The following is a 20229-nucleotide window of genomic DNA, read 5'->3' as shown; positions in this document are numbered from 1 at the left end:
TATGTTTTTCAGGTATTTTCTCCAGGCTAGTGGTCACCAATTTTCACTAATTTTTCAAATATAATTATTTCCTAGCATTAACATTATTTTAAAATAGTACATGACGAGCTATAGTTTAAAATATTCTACATATTAACCTGAATAATAATATTTATTGGCAGCGAATATTATTTCCAGAAATGTGCCTCTACGAATGTAAGAGAAATGTTTGCCCCGAACGAGCGCAGGGTCACGTGACTCGGCCAGTACGTCAGCACGCACAGTGATTTGGCGTCACGTGACGCGCTGTGCGTACGCGGCGGAATTGGAAGTGAAGATGGCGGACGAGGAGGCCGAGCAGGACCGCGGCGAGCAGAGCGATGCTTCCAGCGCTCTGAACGCGCTCGCAACGCGCCTGGAGGATGCCGCAGCCGCCCTGAGGAGCAGCCAGGAGTCTCCCGGAGAGCGCGCGTCGCAGTACTGCTATGAGTTCTGTCAGGTGAGCGCGCATTCACAGCAGTGTCCAGCTCACTCATAAACACAGGTCCCGCGGAGGAGAAGTGCTGCTTCAGTGTGTGTTCGACGAGCGTACACACTGCCCTGCTGTCCTAACGCGTTTATAGAGGGGCCGTGTGTTATTCCGCGTCGTTGTTTTGTCTGAATCAGTGAGTGTGTGTATCGGACGCAGGACAGTGTAAACAAGCACGCAGCGCGCGCGCGCACAACTGCAGAACCACCACCACCATCATCATCATCATCATCAATAACAGCATCATAACCCATCATACACTGCACAACACTCTCATAATCCTACACTAGTCCTGCACAACATCATATGTCACACCCAGGACATCATCATTATAACTATTACTAACCTCACAGTCTTTCAGTGCTAATCACTGCACTGATAACAACAGACCCTTATACACTTACAGCGTTTCTTCATCACCATCAGGATCTGCATTGATTGGCAGATTATAACAGCAGCATTGTAATCTGATTTGTAATCTCACTGCACATCACTATAATAATCTGTCAATCTATAATTATATGTGGGGAGTGGCAGATTATGTTGTGCAGGAACATCATAATGTGAGCAACATAATTCATTATTTACTAGCTGCACATCATCATCATCATCCTCTACCCTGTAAACATAATTTAAAACATTCAGTTTGACTGTAAATCTGTTTGTCTTAACTCTGTGAGTCTAAGTTGTTCTCCAGTTGTGTGTGTGTGTGTGTGTGTGTGAGAGAGAGAGAGAGAGAGAGACTGTCCACTGGCCAGCGTTTCAGATTCCCTGTGATAAACAGATGTTTAAGACCGTAATGTTGCTCATGTTGTGTTAGCTCAGGGGAAGTGTGTAGTGCTGAACTGATGCTCTCTAGACCAACACAAGTCCAACACCACTCTTTACCCATCCAGTCCCGTATCTAGATCAGTGTATGACATCTGTATCTGATGATCACTCATTAGCCTATGTGTTCAGTGCTATCTCTGCATTATACACGAGGTCCGACTCCTCACAATGCTCACATTCTCAAAAGTTATATGATTATAGCCATACAGTAATTATGATGAAGACAATCATTGTTCAGTACTCACTTCAGTTACGCAGTGTAAACTCAAGCTTCATTTATTCATATTTAACCTGTGATCGCAGTGAAATGGGACGGTAACACTTTACAATAAGGTTCGTTAGTTAACATTAGTTAACGTGAACTAATAATGAATTGCACGTATACAGCATTTATTTATCTTTGTTAATGTTAATTTCAACATTTACTAATACTTTATTAAAATCTTGTGCACATTAGTTCATGCGCTGTGAACTAACAATGAACAGCTTTATTTCTATTAACTAACGTTAACAAAGATGAACCAATACAGTAACAAATGTATTGCTCATGGTTAGTTCATGTTAGTTAATACATAAACTAATGAACCTTATTGTAAAGTGTTACCAATGGGACTGTATGATGTCCTTTGAGGCTTTGAAAATATTAATATTCAAAACTTAAAATAAAAAAAATATGTAGTTTGTGTATAACGTTAGTCTCGGCCAGTAAGCGTTTGCTGCTGCTCCAGGGTCAGTGTTTTAAGGCCTGACGCTTCAATAGGGTTTAAAAACACAGTTATTACCTTATTCCCCAGATGTTTATTGCATTAAGAGTTGCATACATTTCCAGAACAGAAATCTGAACATTGCATAAAATCAGGTGTTAGATATTTGGTGCCATATTAGAGTCAAATGTTTTTACAGAAAATACTATCAACAGACAGAAAAAAATACTTTTTCTCCATATTTTTAGGAATAAGTTGCAAATGGATAAAGGCCTTTCAAACAAACACTTGAGTGTATTTAGGATGTTTCATTCTCACTAGTCTGAAACGACACATTATTAACAGCAGGAAAGTGTTTTTAATGCAGTGTTTGCCTGTAATGTAGTGTCTACACACACACACACCTCCAGAGCACAGTACTGGTGTGATTGTGCTTCAGAAATACATGCAATGTGTTTGTGTCTCTGAGGTCTCCATCCCCCGATGATGACCTCTGACCTTTAGAGTCTGATCATGCTCTCGATGAGACACACGTGTGTGTGAGAAGACACCAGTGTTTAGGCGTGTTCATTGTGTAGTTAAATTAAAGTGTAGCAGCAGTGTTTTATATATCTATCAGTGTATTCAGATGGCGGACCCGGCTTGCCATGGTACGGTAAGAAGTGAGCAGCGCATCTCAACACTCAGGGTAGTTTACGGTGATGATCTTTTCCATCTAGAGCCAAACGCTCTTCATTCAAGCCCAATCCGCCTCTCGCACACACACCTTTCTCCGGGTAAACGCGTAAAGCGCCGCATTAAGAGCTGCAGACGACGCGGTTATGTTAACAACAGTAGATACTTTAATAAAATAGTTACTTTCGCTAAAACACTGCAGAAAACGAGAATGCAATTATTTGTATCTGTCACATAGATGACTCCGTTTAACTACACCAGGTTTGAGAGTTAACGTGTGGCGTCTTTAGATGTTTTTTCCATACATTTAGCATTATTAATCAGCATATTACGAGCATTTCATAATAAACAATGTTAGACTTTGGAAAATGATTTAGAGATGGGAAGGAAAGACAAAAAACTGAAGTTTGAGTATGAGTTTTGATTATTAGATTATGTACATTGCTTGTTTTTAGTAGTTTATTGCTTTAAGCAAAATTTAAAAATGGCTCCTACTTTTCTTAAGAGGTAAACCTGCACCCCCAGTGTGTTTCTCAGTCCCAAGGCCTTCTGTGTGCCACACACAAAGGTGTCTAAATGTAAAATAATAATAACTTGATAAAACATCCCTTCTGAAATTGTTCATATCCAATTGGGGGAAAAAAATCATTACTTTTTTATATATATATATATATTTTGGTAAAAAAAAAATTTCAATATCACTGCTTTTGGTTCTATCTTTGATGACCATTTTGAGTGTTTAGGAGTTTTTTTAATTTTATTTTACAAAGTATGAAATGTATAGGCCTAACTGTTCCAGAAGAGTTATGGTCGGGACCTCCGCTGAGAAGAGATTTAGAGACCGCAGCTTTAGTTGAACACGCCTGGTGTAATATGGTGAATATGAGTGAACTGGTGCTAAACCAGTGGTCGGGTTATGCCGATAGATGATCCTGTATCAACGAGTCAGAGTTGGTGATGTCAAGACGAGATTTGGCTCGTTCACAGCCAACAGGTGGTGTGATCTCTGGTTCTGCCGGCTGGTGTGTGTGGTCAGAGATGCTTCACTGTGCCAGAGGTGTGCCAGTGTCCTCTGAGGCGTGCAGGCTTCATTTAATCTGTCCTAGTGTTGTCAAAAGTACTGACTTCTGTACCAAGTCAGTACTGAAATTAAAAAAATGCGAGGCTTTGAGCACTGTTGAGCAGAATCGTAAACGCCTCTGATTGGCCATTGTGTTCACGAGCTCATCGGAAATGTCTGTGATTGGCTACAATGATCAGCGCACGGGAGCGTTTGAAAGTGTTTTACCAAACGGGAGCGTGTGTGTCTGTGTAAGGGCTCGCTAAAGAGCCTCATTGATGTATATTTACAACATGTTTTCTATCTGATGAGCGCATGAACACAACGGCCAATCAGTGGTGTCCACTCAACAGCGCTCAAAGCTTCACATTTTAAAAATGTCAGTACAGAAGTCAGTACTTTTGGCAGCACTAATCTGTCCAGATTGCCACCATCTCGCCGTCTCATACCGCCTGTAGCGCAACGATGTCCTGCTAGCTCACGCTCCCCGTCTCTGACCACCTCTAGCGCAGCGATCTCCTGCTAGCTCACACTCGCCGTCTCTGACCACCTCTAGCGCAGCGATGTCCTGCTAGCTCACGCTCCCCGTCTCTGACCACCTCTAGCGCAACGATGTCCTGCTAGCTCACGCTCGCCGTCTCTGACCACCTCTAGCGCAGCGATGTCCTGCTAGCTCACACTCGGGAGTGTGCGACGGCTTAACCGTACATTCACCTCCAACGAGTTGCACAATCCTACAATGATAGTAATAATATTATAATTAATAAGAGTAATGAGAAGAACAATTTGCCTATTAGCTATTCAAGTTTTCATAATTTTGTATAATTAGGATATAACAATATACTTCTAGAGAAGCTTTAAGCCACTACTAAATGAAGTTGACTCACCATTCTCAGCCCAGTTTGAGGTGTATTGAGCTGTCTCTGTCTCTAGCGTAGCTCTCATCTCCGCCAGCTGTGGGAGAATACTCCATTCATTCAACCACAGATGCCAAACGCACCATAACCATAACCCACAATCAGTTCTTGCTTTTTCCTTTGTAGTGAATAATTCACTGCCACATTCAAGAACATTTGAGTCCTCGTAAGTCCTATAAAACTTTGTGCAAGATTAAACTTTGTGAAACTTTGTTTCTAGTGCATCTAGATAATGTAAATTTTTCAATTAATTTCCAAGCAGCATAAAAATAAAATGCACATTTACCAAATTCGGCCAATACCCTTGGGACTTTTAGCTGAATATGAGAACCAGATCTAGTGCAATAACTATTTGTATAAAAAATGTAAAGAATTTAAATATAAGAGGGTAATTTACCTAAAAGAGCCTTTGCAATAAATGAATACATATGCAACTTTCTCCTTTGATGTAAAGATAACTAAATAATCATATAAAATGCAATGATGACTCTCTCCCAGACACAACTTTAGCGCAAGTCTGCAGATTGTGTGAGTGTGTCCTCGTGCTCGCCTTTCGCGTCTGGTTTAAAACAAAACATTGACAAAAAGGCGACGTGACGTTTTTCTTGTTGACCAACTCCATCTTTGCTTGCAAAATTATGAACAACGATTCAACTTTCCGGTGCATCATTTCTCAATGTAAAAAGTAACGTGAATAATTAAAATACGTAGGCAAGTAAATAAGTAGCTAAATAATGAGATAAATGAGCAAATAAGTAAACTATTGCCCCACCGATATCAGCCTTTCTACACTGTTTCTGTCATGTTTATTTGGACGTCATGATTAATTTAGTGAATAAAGGAGTGTGTTCAGTCTGGTATTGGCATCAGGGTCAATTATGTGAGATTTCTTTTTGGTTTTACCATTATTCAAAAACACACACATGTAATGCACACATTCAGTCACTTGAGCTCAGTGTGTGTTGCTGTCGTGGTTTATTCAGATTCTTTCACTGTTCTATTGTGTAACTTTATTCATTATGTCTTCTGATTCTGGTGACATTGTCTTTTCACTCTATAAGACCAGTAAGTAATGCAATGCGTACATAAGTGTCACATTTTTACAATTTCAGTATCAACTTGGTACCTTTGAAAAAGAAGCATATAAATTGATTAACTGCATGAGTTGAAGAGTGAATGAACACCTGCCGTTAACTGAAGCCTGTTCTATACGACACATCCTATGTGAGATTAATCAGATATCCTAGATTCACAACATTAATGTAACATTGCAACATGTATCTGCACGAAAGGATGCAACAAGGTTTTTTGGATGCACTTGTCCCTTAACAACACACTGAAACTAAAGCACAAACCGTTCTCATTATAGTGTTATATGTATATGGCAGATTGGCGCTGCACAACTTGCACTTAACTGTATTTTCATCTACTTCATCAAATTATTCCAGACATCCCTGTGCGTTTAGAAGCCATGACGAGAAGCGCTTTGCTAGTGGGTTTGGGAACTCTACTAAATGCATCATGTATGAGATTAATCAGATATACAACATAAAAATACTATTGCACTTACACTGCCGTTCAAACGTTTGAGATCGGTACGATTTTTAATGTTTTTAAAAGAGGTCTCCTGCTCACCTAGGCTGCATTTATTTAATTAAAAATACTAACGAAAACAGTAATATCGTGAAATATTACAATTTGTGAAATATAATCATCATATCAGAAAGATTTCTGAAGGATCATGTGGCACTGAAGACTGGAGTAATGATGCTGAAAATTCAGCTTTGATCACAGGAATAAATTACACTTTATTATATATTCACATAGAAAAAAAGTTATTTTATGACAATTTAAAATTAAACAGTATTACTTTTTTTTTAATCCAAATAATGCAGCCTTGGTGAGCATAAGAGACTTTTTTTAAAACATTGAAAATCTTCCAATCTCAAACTTTTGAATGGAACTAGCCCTAATATTTAGTTCTATGCACTCTTACAAATGAGCAAATAGTCTAATCACTGATGTCTCTGTGCCTGTGACACTACAGAGCATTATGATGGGTGACGACTGGAAAACGAGTTATTAATCTCTTGCAATGGTGGACAAGTAATAGATTTTTCAATATGACCAAAATATGACTATGACCAAACTATATTATATGATAGCAATATACCACAACATAGTTTATTGTCATTTTAAATTTGTATTAAAAATTAGAACAAAGACAGTAGGATTCAAACACTAGGATTAATACAATAGAACAAGCATTAAAAGTAACTAATTTTTTCAGTTAGTGTTTTTTATTTAACATGTAATAAGAAGTTGAATAATCATTACAATAATGAAACTCTTTTATCATCAATGTTTTTGAAAAATAATGTATAAAAGACGAATATGATTGTTTAAAATAACCCAGCCATACTGGGAACAGTGAAGGAACACTTATCAGCTGAAGTGTGTTACCCAAGTGCTTCATACCAGATCAGTCCGAGAGATGCAACATCAATGTGCATGCCGGTGTCGGTCAGCTTGTATAAGTGTGTGTGTGTGTGTGCAGGCGCTGGTTGAGTACGCCGGCCTGTGGCGGCTGGAGGAGGAGCCGCTGCCCGTGCTGGAGGTGTACATCAGGGCTCTGCTGAGCTTCGCACAGGTGTGCCCGCTGCTCTCGGCCCACTGCGAGAAGGTGCCCGTCGTGCTGGAGAGGCTCGCGCTGTAAGTGTGCCCTCCTCCGTTCTCTCTATTAATGCTCATGTGTTACTGCAGTTTATTCTGTGAGTTTATGTTGACTTTTGTCTGTAGGAGTTGTGCAGAGTTGCTGATTTCCATGCCCAGGAATATCCCAGATGCACTGTGGGACAGGTTCAGGTCGTCGGTCCAGGTATATTCACGAGGCTGAAGTTCTTGGGCTACGGTCAGACTGCCAGTCCAAATCTGATTTTTGTGCATATCAGATTGAAATCTGATCAGAACTAGCTAATGTGAACAAGAAAATGCAACTTTTTTACGACTCCGTTTCAAGCTACATCCATATGTGCTTTGAAATCCCATTCAAATCGAATTTCTGGAATTCAGTTTCAGTCTGATCAGATTTTGCCTGGTTTATATGACTTTCTCACGCCACGTAAAATGTAAACGTCTGGCGTTGTAATTGGAAACATGTTGAAAGTCGCTGCACAAACAAGGCTGTTTTGTTGCAAAGTGCCGGACGAGCAGAAAATGACAATATAACGGAGAAATGTCAGACAACAGCAGGAAAGAAGCTACACACACCAACCTCCGTTCCTGCCGCTGCCTCAGAAGACACATAGTCCAGCGCACAGCTACACACGTGCATGTTGTACAGTTTAAATAAGACAACATCTGTATTGCAAACCCCTCCATGTTGCGGTTGTTGTATTTGGCGTATGCCTACCAATGCAACGTCATTGCCATGAACCTAATGCAGATATTCCTGAAAACGGAAGAGCTGCATGGACACACATCGGATCTGAATAGTTGCGATACAATGTGTGGACATTAATAATTTTAGATCAGATTCCAATCAGATGCACAAATAATTGGATTTGGACTGACAGTGTGAACATAGCCTTAGTTACTAGTATTCGCATTGATCAGCTTTGTCGTCTACTACAGTAAAGTGCACAACTTGATAGACAACAACAAATAAGTTTACTAATGTTTATGTTGTGTGCTGTCGTGTCTGTAGATCGCCCATCCTCTCGTGCAAGAGAAGGGAATCAGTCATCTCGTCATTCTCTCCACCATCGCCCGAGAGCAAGGGGTCTGGACCAATCCCACGCTGCAGGCCATTCTCACCAGTGACACGCCCCCGCAAGAGAACGGTGAGAAACCTTAAACTAGTGTTTCTCTCTTCGTCAAATAACACCTGACTACAGTCAGCCTGTCGATTACACAAGCATTGAAAGTGTTTATTTTCTGTCCAGTGCAAGAGTTCCTCGCCCTGGAAGGCCCGACCCTTCTAAGGATGCGAGTGAAGCAGCTGATCAAAGAGAGCTGTGTAGATCAGGCTGCGTCGCTGGCCAAGGCCTGTGCCGAGCTCTCCGAGTTTGAGGAGAAGGGACACTTTAAGCAGATGTACCTGGTGTGTCTGTGCACGGTTGCTCCGCAGGAGCTCATAATGGAAGAGGTGAGATAGTGGACTGTTTACTGAGAACATACTTCTAGCATCTTACCACTCCTGTTCAAATTTAACAGTTATGAAAGATTTCAAGTATCAAGCCAAAGCTTTGATAAAGTTTAACTGTTAAAGTTTGAATTAGGGCTGTCAAATAAAATCTCAAATATTCGTCACAAAAAACCCCCTCCACATTCGAATGCAAAAACTGTGCAAAAGGGCTTCCTCCTGACGAAAACCCTCTCAGTTGGTGGCAAAAATCATGCAATGACATACCTGACCAAACCTGCACATCGGTCGGAACTGAGCGTGCGTATTCATCAGCTGGAAACAAAAAGTGCTCAGCACTCGCTGCAGATCAAGTCGACTGTGTTGACAAATTGGTGTTTTTGACAAACAATATTTAGATGTGTAGTGTGAGTAGAAGTGGATTGTTTCTGAATGGCAGTTTGCTATTTTGCTATGTAGTTCATTGCGCTGTGTGTTTTCTCAGGTTACTGATGCGCTCAGTTTTATGCACTATTGCAACCTAATTTCCCTTGCATGCACATTAATGAAATTTATTTTATTTCAGATCAATTGTTTGAAAAGTTAATGCACTTTAAAAAGTGAATGTGATTTCATTTTTTTTTTTAAGGTGCTATGTTTGATTTGGTTTATATTTGCTTATCGCGCTCGCTTGCGCCCTCTTGTGGGCGTAGGAAACTACTGTACTTTTTTTCTCTAACATTAAGTATTGCCTTTAGAATTTGAATATAATTTGAGTTTTGTTTATATTTAAGATAAATTCTAATTTAGCTTTTCAGCTATTTTGACAGTCCTAGTGTGAATTCAAATTTGAACTTGATTGTTGTCATAGACCAACGCTACTTTTGCGTCAAGTCAAGTCAAGTCATCTTTATTTATATAGCGCTTTTTACAATACAGATTGTATCAAAGCAGCTTCACAGTGATAACATGAAAATAATACAAAAAAAACAATTTCATCATCATCCACCTTTAAGGCAGATCTATAATATTGTTGAATATTAAATGTCCCCAACTAAGCAAGCCAGAAGGTAAGGCAACAGCGGCAAGGAACCAAAACTCCATCAGGTGACAGAATGGAGAAAAAAACCGTCATCGAAGGGTAACGCCCCTTTTTGGGGGAAGACAAACGGATTCCCCTGAGAACAGAACTCGCTCTAATAAGTTTCTTGACAGCAAAAATGGCACAAATATACACACTCTTTGCCGGCCGAGGACCGTGAGTGGTATTTAAAGAAGCTACTGGATATGGGGATACAGAGGTGTCCCTTTGAAATGGTCGAAAATTGGATTAATGACCCCACGCAGTGGCCAAATATGGACTATTCAGAGTTTCAGACATCTAACGTTAACACTGTCTCGTGGAATCACCAAATAACGTTAGCCTATTTTTTTTGTCATTAACACACTCACAGTATGACAAACTAGACGATGTCTAGAGGAGTCGGTGGTTTACTTGGATCATATTTCACTTGATTTAAGCTATTGACATAGTTTTGTTGTCGACTAGCTAACGTTGTTACAAGGTAACGTTAGAAAGATGAAGCTGCTAGCTGCAGTTTAACTGTTAGTTGGTATGATAACGAAATTAAAGCCAGTAACTAGCAAGTATACTACTTCATGTTAAATACAGATAGTTTGGGGGGTTGAATTAGTGACACAAGCAGAAACCAGCCAAGTCCACTTTAGTCCTAGCCTGCCACTATTTCAACAGTAAAATCAGTTAACAGCCAAGGTAGCGTGCCTAGTGAGAGCTAATCACGTAACTTTAACGTTATAGCTGCTAACAGCTTCGTCTTTCTAACTAACATTAGTATAGCCAGTCGATAACAAAACTATGTCAATAGCTTAAAATAAATCAAGTGAAATATGATCCAAGTAAACCACCGACTCCTTTTGACATGGCCTCATCGTCTAGTTTGTCATACTGTGAGTGTGTTAATGACAAAAAAAAAAAGGCTACTTACTCTTTAAATACCGCTCACGGTCCTCGGCCGGCAAAGAGAGTGTGTATGTTTGTGCCATTTTTGCTTTTTAAGAAACTTTGCAGATCTAGAGCGAGTTCTATTCTATCCGTTTGTTTTCCCCAAAAAAGGGGTGTTACCCTTCGATGATGCAAAAGTAGCGTTGGTCTATAAGGCCTTTGGAAGAAGTGTTAATTTTGTCACCTATTTTTAATTTAGTCTTAGTCTTGTGCCAAATGTCCTTGTTAGTTTTAGTCATTCACATATCTTTTTTTGTTAGTCAAGTTTTAGTCGACTAAAAGTCTCGTCATTTTAGTCAAAAGAAAACTCATATCAAGTTTTAGTTAAAACATTTTTTTTTTTTTTTATAAATTATTTTTGAGATTATTTATGATAACCATTTTAGTCAAATAGTGTTTCACACATCTCAAATATTGGTTAAATGTCATAATTACCTGACAAAATTGTTGAATGATTTTTGTTGAATGCAACTAGTTTGTTAAACGTGTCTGGTTTTCTGATTTAAGAGAAACATTCACAAATGATTAACTTGTTCTGAAGAGTATTTTATTTTGAACCAACACAATTCAAAAGCTGGGGCCCAACACACTCCGATTGACAAGTTACAAAGTTTTTTGGTTGCCTTGTGTCTAATTTTTCTGTTCAGAGCAGAAATAAAATAAGTATACCCAGAGAAAATGAAATGAATAGGCCTACTGTACTGTAAGGTTTCAGCAGTTCTAAGCTCATCACATACAGACCTACTGCAACAGACAAGACAATAACTGGTTGTTGCAGCAGTTCGCTGATCACCAGTACAGAACCGAGAACTGTTTCTTTCGGACACATTCAATACAGAGAACCGATGAGCTGGAGATACTGCGTATGCGTGATAGCACGCATTCTCAGTCTCTGAACCGAACTTTCTTTCAGCCAACTTTTCATAATTCAGAGGACAAAATATAGGGTTTACATCTGCAATTTCTTTCCCTTTCTTTTTCAGCTCTCAAAAGTGGACTGTCGTGATGCTCTAGAGATGATTTGTAACCTTGAGGCAGATGGTGACGAGAAAGCTGCATTTACATTGTGCTCTGGTTTTTTGACCCGTCAGATTCTACAGGAGGATACCTACTGTGCTTGGCAAGTCACACATGTTTCCAATCCTTGTAAAATCAGTGTAGAATTGGGAAATGACAAATAAGAATTGGCTGCAACTATAATAATTATCTTTAAAAAAGGCCTTTTAATTTAAAGTGTGCTATTTCTAAATAATTTGAGGGATGTTGTTTGTAATCTTTGGCAGGGAGTTGACTCTGTTCTGGGGGAAATTGCTCAAACGATTAGAGCCTTCAGATCAAGGCTTTTTGGACCGATGTCGTCAGATGTCATTTCTGTCTAAAACTGTGTTCCACCTACTCTTTTTCATCAAGGTCATTCAATCAGAGGTGAGCCTGCTCTTTTTCTCGCCTCCATCCTGTTCATTTTATATGTGATCAAATGTCTTGAAAATTAAATACTCCTTTTCCAAATCAATAGATGGACAAAGTTGGACTTTCGACTTGTGTTGAGATCTGCATACGAGCTCTGCGATTGGAATCGTGCGAAGGAAACACCAAGGCCACTGTCTGCAAAACCATTTCCTGCCTCTTACCCTCTGACCTGGAGGTCAAAAGGGCCTGCCAACTGACAGAGTTTCTCCTGGAGCCAACCGTGGACTCTTACTATGCAGTGGAAACTCTTTACAATGAGCCAGACCAGAAGCTAGATGAGGAAGACCTACCGGTATCGAACTCGCTGCGCTGTGAGCTCCTTTTAGTCCTCAAAACCCTGTGGCCTTTTGATCCCGAGTACTGGAACTGGAAGGCATTAAAACGCCACTGTTTGGGTCTAATGGGGGAGGAGGCCTCAATTGTGTCCTCCATTGATGAACTGAATGACGGTGACTCTGAGGACTTAGGGGAAGAGACCAGCATCTTTAGTGAGGAGTTCAAAGATGTCTCACAGCGCTTTCTGGATACAACTAATGAACTAAATGAAATGGAAGATCACAAGCAGAAGAACAGAGAGTTGAAAAAGTTGAGAGAAAAAGGGTTCGTCTCAGCTAGGTTTAGAAACTGGCAGGCTTACATGCAGTACTGTGTTTTATGCGATAAGGAGTTTCTTGGTCATCGAATAGTGCGTCATGCGCAGACTCACTTCAAAGATGGATCCTACAGCTGCCCAATATGTTTAGAGACCTTTGAAACAAAAGAGACTCTTGAACCACATGTTGCATCGCATGTTAAACTTTCTTGCAAAGAGCGCCTCGCTGCAATGAAGACTAGCAAGCAATTATCCAACCCCAAAACGGCTGCTCCTGTCATAGCTGCCCTGAAAGCTAAAAGCAGTGAAAATCAGGTGCGTAAAAACAAGACTAAAAACAACAGTGGTGGACAATCCAACAAACTTATTAATGGAGCTGCCAATGACTCTGATTGCTTAGACTTCAAAAACAGTTGTGAAGGTAGTATTTGTCCAGTCCAAAGCTGCAGGAGGGGATTTAAATATTTCCGAAATCTTGTTGCCCATGTGAAAGATCACGGCGACAACGAGGAAGCGAAGTGCTTCCTTGAAATGCAGAACACAAAAGTGGTGTGCCAGTATTGCCGTCGTCAGTTTGTCAGTGTTGATCACTTAAATGATCACCTACAGGTGCACTGTGGCACCAAACCATACATTTGCATACAGCTTAATTGCAAAGCCAGCTTTGACTCCAATGCCGAACTTATCGTACATAAGAAAGACCACCCAGTCTTCAAGGCTAAGTGTATGTTTCCGGGTTGCGGCAAGATTTTTCATGAAGCCTACAAACTGTATGACCATGAGGCACAGCATTACAGAACATTTACCTGCAAAGCACCAGACTGTGGTAAAGTGTTTCATTCACAGGCCGAGATAGACCTCCATGCTGAGAGCCATGTGGTAAAAGTGGAAGTCCAAGGCACTGACAGTCAAAGTATTCAACCAGAAGAACCTCACCCAGACCACTCCAATCAAATAGATCAGGACTCTGCTCAGCCTGGCTCTCTCTCAGTCTCCCATTTCAATGACAACAGCACAGGGTCTCAAGAGGATCGTCCATCTGGCATGGGGATAAAGCATTCTGTTGAAAATATGCTAAGTAGCGCTTTTACAGTTTCCGCTGAAGAGTGTGTCCATTCTGGGACAAGTAAACCTGAACAACATCCCATCCAACAGCAAAACCCTCAGATCAATGACCACTTGGGCCTGTCAGCTGTGGGCTCTCAAGCGCCTCACTTAATTCCGCATAGACCGGAGGAATCTCTTTTGGAGGCCTTGATGAGTGATTCAGATCCCATGCCATCTACATCTTCATACCAGAGTGTATTAGAGGACTTTCTGCCTGTCCCACCAACTGATCGTCAGCTGCAGACAGCCGATTCAGGTACTACATTATACAACAATAACAATGGAGTATTTCGGCAGTACAGTCCTAATCCTTTAGCTCCGGTTCAAACATCATATCAGAGCCTGTGTAGTAACAACATGGACGCTCCAGCACAGACTTCCCACAATACAGCACCACTTGTTTCTTTGGGTCAGATGCTTCCTCCTGTTTCTCAGACACTTCCTTTACAAATGGCTTCCATGCCAAATAATGGACAAGTATTGGAGAACAGATTGGTAAAACCAGTAGATATGAATGTTGTCCAAGTGGTGAAAAACAAAGAGAGACACAAATGTCCCTATGAAACATGTACTCGAGACTATAGCTCTTACAGAAGTGTTACTAAGCACATGAGGGCTGTTCATTCTGAATTTTACACACAGTGGAAACTAGCAAAGAAGAACAATGTTGCAGTCCAATCCCCGCTCAGATCTGTTCCTGTAAACGGAAGCCTCAATTCAGTTGTGAATCCACAAGACCAGTTGGGCCAAAGAGTTGCCTGCCCTGGTGTTCAGACACAGAATCCCCTCAGCCAGCATCCTCCCTACCCCACAAACTGCTCAGTTGCCCCACAGAACCCCAACTATCCTTCTGTCTCCTCTCAAGTCACTGCTTCCCCAGGGCATATCCGTACGAATGAAATGGGCAATATATTAGATCCCATTGTTCTCTCTCAGCTTGGAAATGGTACAAATCAGTCTCAAATGGCAGCAGACCACTTGTGGGATCCCAGGAACAATTCAATACTCCAACAGCAGATGTGTAATTCTCAATCAATGACCCAAAACATGAACACACTTTCTAGCAGTCAATTTACTCGCATGAATGCAGCTTCTAGTGAGGATGCACAGAAAAGAAGTATGAGCTATACTACTCTTCAACCGCAGAATAATACTAATGTTTACCCAGTACCTGCTCAAGCAGACAGCGTTCAAAAACTCAATGGGAACTCAGATGAAAGTATACATTCAGTCAGCAATCTCAATCCACCGCAGCAAATTATGGGCCCTAATGTAGTGGTAGCCCTTAATTCTGTAGTAGAGACAAATCTGGGATCTGCTCAAATGTCTGTCATGCCCTCTTTCAGTGACCATTTGAACAATTCAGTTTCAAAAGATTCTTCCGCAGATTACACACGGCAATCAAATGATAATTTCTCTGCAGTAACTAATAGTCAGTGTGTGGTGAAGTTGGAGAGAGATACAGCTTTAGGTTTACCACTTCAGATCAATGAAACTCCCCCATCAAATAGCAGTTCTCCAAGTTGCCAGAATAAAACTGGAAATGTGTCCAGTGATAAAGGCAGCAAAAAAGTTAAACGAAGCAAAAGAACAAAATGGCCTGCAATTATTAAAGATGGCAAGTTCATTTGCTGCAGGTGTTATAGAGAATTCCCGAGTCCTAAATCTCTGGGAGGACATTTGTCAAAACGGGCTCATTGCAAACCATTTGATGAAGCTGATTTGACAGCGGATCTCCCAAGCTCATTTCTTGATCTTCTTAACTCGCCTCATCCAGCACCATCTTCATATGTGAACCTGCCACAGAATAAGGGCCCTCTTGATCCAAAACTATACCCAAATGTCACTTTTCCCCAAGCCAATGGCACCTATAACAGCAATGACAAACAGATGGGGGTAGTGTTCAAGCAAAGCTCGTCAAATCTTTGTGTGAGTTCTGGACAAGAACAGCAAACGGTTCCAAACCCCTGTGGTCCATATGCTCAGAGCAGTCGTATGTCTGAAACTAGTGTCATACAGCATACTGGTAGTGTCAAACATCAGCTTCAAGCCAGTTATTCTGAGATGTCTAACCCACTTTTTAATGACGATGTCAGTGATCCTCTTCTTTCTCAATTGTTGGGTGATGACCGGTCTACATCCAGCCTGAATAGCAGTTCATCAGATCATGTCAGTCAAATTCTACAAGCTGAAACTTTAAACAAAATGAAAGACATCAAGGAAAGAACAACCGACAGTGCAAGTGACTTGTCGAATGATGGACTTCTGGCAGCCATGGCAATTCTTGCTCAAAACCTGGTGTCTGAAAAGAGTGTCAAAGAAAGACTACGTGAACAGATATTGGCTGGAGACCTTAACAAAAAAAACAGCTTGCCTCGTGGATCAAGTGTTGACAGTTCCTACTCACAAATGTCTGTAGCAAGTCCTGACATTGGGGATCCACAACATGCCTCAAACTTGATTGAGAATGCGCCTCAAAGTGAGCTGCAACCTGTGGGAAACACAGCCAAAGTCCCTGTCGAGGCAGTTTCACAATTGGGTGACGTGAGGCCAAATGATGGCTTAATTCACACTGTTTCGTCTGTGTCTTCGGGAAGTGGGGTCAATGATCAGTCCAACAATATGCCCATAACCGAAGTGGATGAAGTGTTGGAACTCCAAAAAGCTCTTGAGAATCTTGACCTAGACAGAGAAATCAGTGAGGTTACCAAAATTGAGGCTGTTCCTGCAGTAAGTGAAGCACAGCCTAATAAGCCTATTAAGCCAGAGAGTAATGATTTACCCAAGGAGATACCAATTTATGTAAAACCATTTGTTTGTGACACAAATGGTTGTAATTACAGTTGCATGACAAAAGATGCTCTTTTTAAACACCTTGTCAAGATCCACAATTACACTGATAAAATGTTAACTCAAATGAAAGACCAGTTTAATGTTGCCCCTTTCGAGTGTCAAAAATGTTCCAAGGCCTTCACACGCAACTCCAATCTCAAAGCCCATTATATGTCAGTTCATAACTTTTCACAGGAAGAAATAAAGAGGATGAAAATTAGGCCTAAGCCCAATCACAAACTCCTAGATAGTGATGCAGGAAGCCCTTGTCCAGTGCCAGAAATCCCCAATCCAGTTAAAAATCCACGTGTCGATGCACGCAAACAGCAAAAAGTTGCTAAATGTACATCAGGCTCCAAGAGAGAAGATAATGTCAAAAAATCACGTTGCATCGCTCCATCGCTAGTCCAGAAATCTTCTTTTGTGCCTCAAGGCAAAAGTCCTGCATTGGGAACACATACAGTAACTCCGCAAACTCAGATGGCTGTTCAGCCTTCAGTGATTGTGTCTGGCTGTTCTTCGGTGACTCCAAGAATGGATCAGAACGCAAATGGATGGTTTTCCACAAAGTCTTCTGTTTTTGGTCAAACCCATGTGTCACCACTAAAAGAGATACTGCCCATAGCTCCTTTTACCCAGAATCCTTGTGCACCAGTACAGACATTAAATCAGTCATTGGACAAAAGGCCCAAACCTAGCAAGCCTCGAGTGGCAAAGCCAAAAGAATCTCCCAAAAAAACAAAAGAGAAAAAAGCAGAGATCGATGACGTTTTTAGTCCTTATAGACCTTATCGTTGTGTTCACCAGGGCTGTGTGGCAGCTTTTACAATCCAACAAAATTTGATCCTGCATTATAAAGCTGTGCATCAGTCTGCTTTGCCTAAATTTGAGGTCAACAGTCAAGATGAACAGAACGAAGAGGAGGTCGAGGACAAGGATGGAGATGAGGAGAGTGAAGACATATTGGACGCAGACATAAAGGAAGTGGATGAGTTCAGGTGTCAAGTCAAAGACTGTTCTCGCATTTTTCAGTCAGTTACAGACTTGCTCCAGCACTACCTTCAGCTTCACAAATTAACCCTTGAGAAAGCAGGTGCTAGGATGTGCAGCATCAACCTGGGCAGGTTTCAATGTGATCAGCCAAACTGCTCAGAGACCTTCACTGCTTTCTGGAAATATATCGGCCATGTCGACAAAGAGCATAAAGAAACCAATATCTCAAAAGTTGAGCCCATAGAAGGGATGTTCAGATGTCCGGTGGAAGGATGTGAATGTGCTTATAGCACACGGTCAAATCTACTGAGGCACACCATGAAGAAACACCAAGACGTGTACAAACGGCTGCTCATGAACCCACGAGAAGGCGGAAGTGGGGTTAAATTGGGTCGTCCCAGGAAGTATGAAAAGATTGAAGTTGTCGAGAAGGAAAACAGAGAGACTAACAAGAAAACCATTAAGAAGGTAGCTATTAAGAAGGTAGCTCTTAAAAAGAGAAAAGCTCATAAAAACAATTGGACCAAGTATGGGAAACCCATTTTGAAAACACAGGAAGAAGCCTCCGCCATGTGCACCAAACGCTTACAACTGCAGTACGCTTGTATGATAAAGGGCTGCGAAACGGTGACCAGTTCAGAGCGAAACATAATGAAACATTATGTTCAGCATGGGCTCCCAAAACAGTACCTGGAAGAACAGAGGAGTAACTTTATTTACTGTAAAAAGATACCCCGGTCCAGGTACAAGCGCATCACTTCCCGGAGCGATGACACGGATAAATCGGAGGAGAGCTCCATTGAGACGACTGAGAACGATGAAGTCGCTGAGCCTGGCCAGAGTGAGTCCGACTTCTCAAAGCCCACGTCTGAGAAGGAAAGCACAGAGGACGTCGACCTGTCTGACAGCAAGCCTTCTGACACGTGCTCGGAGATATCGGTGGTGGTCAAGCGACGGAGGGGGCGTCCACGCAAGATCGACTGTTTAAAGAAAAAGTCCTTCGGACCTAAAAGGGTGACGAGACTGAGGACTGCCAGGAGTTGTGCCGTCAACTATGTGGACTTGAACACCGACTCCATGTCCTCCAGCGCTACCATGACACAGGAAGACGTGTCTGGTCAGAATACACTGCTGAGTTCATTCAAGCCCATTGGATTTGAGGTGTCCTTTCTTCAGTTTCTCCAGGAAACAAAGACATCCCATAAGAGAAAGGCAACGGTACCGCTGAACGGAAGTGCGCACAAAAGACTGCAGACTGCCTTCCACCTAAAGACTGCGACAGTCGTGTGCAAAAGATCTGACGCACAATTGCACTCGAGAGATGTCCTTAAACTTGTTGAATTTAAAAATCCCCAAAAGTTGACCTCACTCAGCAATGTCACATTTGAGGTGCAAAAAGTTTTTTCTGATGTCCTTGAAATTCTTCTTAAGCAGCTTCATGAAATGCGACCCACAGTGATCCTTGAAAAAGACAACTAGTGTACAGACCCTCATGTCATGTTGTCTGAACTCAGGATAAAAATGGTGGTGAACTTGCTGCAAACCAGTGTCCAATCATTAGTTTTAACTGGAAGTTTCAGACGTGAATGCTGAATGATTGTTGCTTGTCAAGGAGCTGTGGGGATGTTCTATGATCTGAAAAACACTACACCCACTATCTTAAAGGTCCCTAGTGCGATGTTTATTACTTAACAGAACTGTGTAAGTTTAAGCTCACTTTATAGTTGCAGTAGATGATGAAATACCTCTAAAGCATGTTTGTCCTTTTGAAGCTGTTCAGCACATTTCTGTTGCCTTTGGAGTTGAATTTTTTTCTTTTTGAGTATTGTATAGACTCGTACTTTTTAATATTCCATTGGACTCTTTTCTATCCAGCTGAAAGTGAATCATTATCAATTCTGATGTTATGTAGTGCTGTGTATAATTCGTAACTGTTTTGGTCCTTGTAAATCGGAAATTTGTCAATAATGTTGTGTGTGGCGCTTTGATCAACTACTGCCACCAGCAGTCTGTATGTTAATCAATAGCAACCAATTTAATACAGCTTGCATTTTGTTACTCAGTGTTGGTCTCATCCTTAAAGGCACAGTCATATGATTTTGAACTGTGACATTCTTATGAGAGATTAAGTGGCTGATGTCAAATAATAATGCGGTGTTCTTGCACTGCAAACAATGCTTTTATTTGTATTTTTATCTTGTTTCCAGTACAAATATCAAACATTTCTTAAATCAAGATGCATTTACTAAAGTACTAAAATGACATAAGATATTAAAGGGATACTTCACTTTAAAATTAAAATTCTGTCATCATTTACTCACCCTCAAGTTGTTTCAACCCATTATGAGTTTCTTTCTTCTGTTGAACACAAAAGAAGATATTTTGAAGAATGTT

At 41.0% G+C, this 20229-nt stretch overlaps 1 protein-coding gene across 1 annotated transcript; it reads left to right on the top strand.

Moving 5' to 3' along the window:
* Positions 1-267: 267 nt before the first annotated feature.
* Positions 268-19893, top strand: znf292b (zinc finger protein 292b). The gene is made up of 8 exons (XM_079638926.1): positions 268-478; positions 7253-7407; positions 7495-7573; positions 8402-8537; positions 8640-8842; positions 11825-11961; positions 12125-12266; positions 12358-19893. The coding sequence occupies exons 1-8, from the start codon at positions 317-319 to the stop codon at positions 19312-19314; spliced, it is 7971 nt and encodes a 2656-aa protein (XP_079495052.1). The 5' UTR covers positions 268-316; the 3' UTR covers positions 19315-19893.
* Positions 19894-20229: the final 336 nt, after the last annotated feature.

Source organism: Phoxinus phoxinus (genome assembly GCF_949152265.1).
Source record: "Phoxinus phoxinus genome assembly, chromosome: 16".
NCBI classification, from domain to species: domain Eukaryota; kingdom Metazoa; phylum Chordata; class Actinopteri; order Cypriniformes; family Leuciscidae; genus Phoxinus; species Phoxinus phoxinus.
Note: the sequence above shows the minus strand (reverse complement) of the source record. Positions and strands in the feature narration are given on the sequence as shown.

Bases quoted from the DNA above. Each gene is read 5' to 3' on its own strand.
- znf292b (XM_079638926.1), top strand. From the start codon at position 317: ATGGCGGACGAGGAGGCCGAGCAGGACCGCGGCGAGCAGAGCGATGCT. The intron at 479-7,252 runs GTGAGCGCGCAT...GTGTGTGTGCAG, and splicing joins ACTGCTATGAGTTCTGTCAG to GCGCTGGTTGAGTACGCCGG. The intron at 7,408-7,494 runs GTAAGTGTGCCC...TTTTGTCTGTAG, and splicing joins GTGCTGGAGAGGCTCGCGCT to GAGTTGTGCAGAGTTGCTGA.